Source organism: Naegleria gruberi, assembly GCF_000004985.1.
Source record: "Naegleria gruberi genomic scaffold NAEGRscaffold_1222, whole genome shotgun sequence".
NCBI lineage: Eukaryota > Heterolobosea > Eutetramitea > Acrasida > Naegleriidae > Naegleria > Naegleria gruberi.
In genome coordinates this window covers 1-1,246 of record NW_003162691.1, presented here as the reverse complement: position 1 = coordinate 1,246, position 1,246 = coordinate 1, and the positions used below count along the sequence as shown (strand labels likewise).

Genomic DNA, 1,246 nt, shown 5'->3' with positions numbered 1-1,246 from the left:
TACCGCACCTAAGCAACGATTTGGAAAACTAAAACTCTTTTGGTTGACAGGTTTTTTTTATCCAAACCATCCTACCCAGCATTCTTATTTAGTCCAAATAACACCCACCAAAGCCCACCAAAGCCTCTCACGCAATGTTTAGATGATTATTATCTAAAAATAAAAAAACAAATTTAATTTTATTAAAAAAATGGCCACATATGAAGAACAATTCTTGCCAAATAATGATGATTTGGTTTTAAAGAAACTAGCTTCCGACTTGTTCATCTACATTTCTGAAGATGTTTTAGAATTACGAAAGATTAATCCAAATATTGTATTTCTTATTGATTGGAACTCAATAATGTCTCTTCCCAAAAATTTAAAGTGGATAGCTAGAGGACAAGAATTAGGAGCCCAAGAAAATGTTATTCTTTACATGAAATTCTCTAATAGAATTAAATATTTATGTAGAGATTTACCTGCTTGCCTATGCAAAGAACCATATAGCAAAAAAGTATTTAATGAATTTAAAAGGATGATTCTTCATATCAAACATAATTCATCATCAATACAAGCTAATGGACGTAATTTGAATGAATATTTTGTTCATGGTACTGATTTACATATTACAATTAATGCTAATCTACCGTTATTAATGATAGAAAAACATGATTTTTGTTATTTGGATGTGGATGATGATTTAAAAGTATTAAAAGATCCTCTTTTTTTATATGAAATTGATTTAGATAGGAGTATATTTGATAAAGAATTAATTTGTAGAATTGAAAAAATAATTAAATTAGATATTGGTATTAATTGGAGAGGTACTCGGTTTATTCACCGAGACCATGTGGAAGAACATGAGGAATGTAATCGAAAAACAAATATGATAATGTTACGTCCTGATGGATCAATGGACGCTGCATATTTTCCAAATAGTATTCCTAATAATATTTGTGATGAAATGACTGAAATAGTAGAATTAAGTAATATTGAACCTAAAGATCAAAAACAAGCAATTATTGGAGGAACATGGAATAGATATGGAAATTCAATTGAAATAGTTGCTGGTATTTCTGATGAAAATAATACTCTATTAGATAATTTAACTAATTGTTGTGAATCATTTGTTTTAGATAAATTATGGCATTTAAATCGTAGTATGTATAATAAGTTAGATACTATTGAAGAGAAAATCAAGAATTTTAAAACATATGCCAAGTATCCTAGTTTAGCATTAAACTTATTATGTAAAGAAAATTAT

At 27.6% G+C, this 1,246-nt stretch overlaps 1 protein-coding gene across 1 annotated transcript; it reads left to right on the top strand.

The window, feature by feature from the left end:
- Window positions 1-190: 190 nt before the first annotated feature.
- On the top strand, window positions 191-1,142 carry NAEGRDRAFT_77088 (uncharacterized protein; the record flags this gene model as incomplete). Its single annotated transcript, XM_002667956.1, has 1 exon — window positions 191-1,142. A coding segment is annotated over one exon (952 nt), but the record flags the coding sequence as incomplete, so codon positions are not given.
- Window positions 1,143-1,246: the final 104 nt, after the last annotated feature.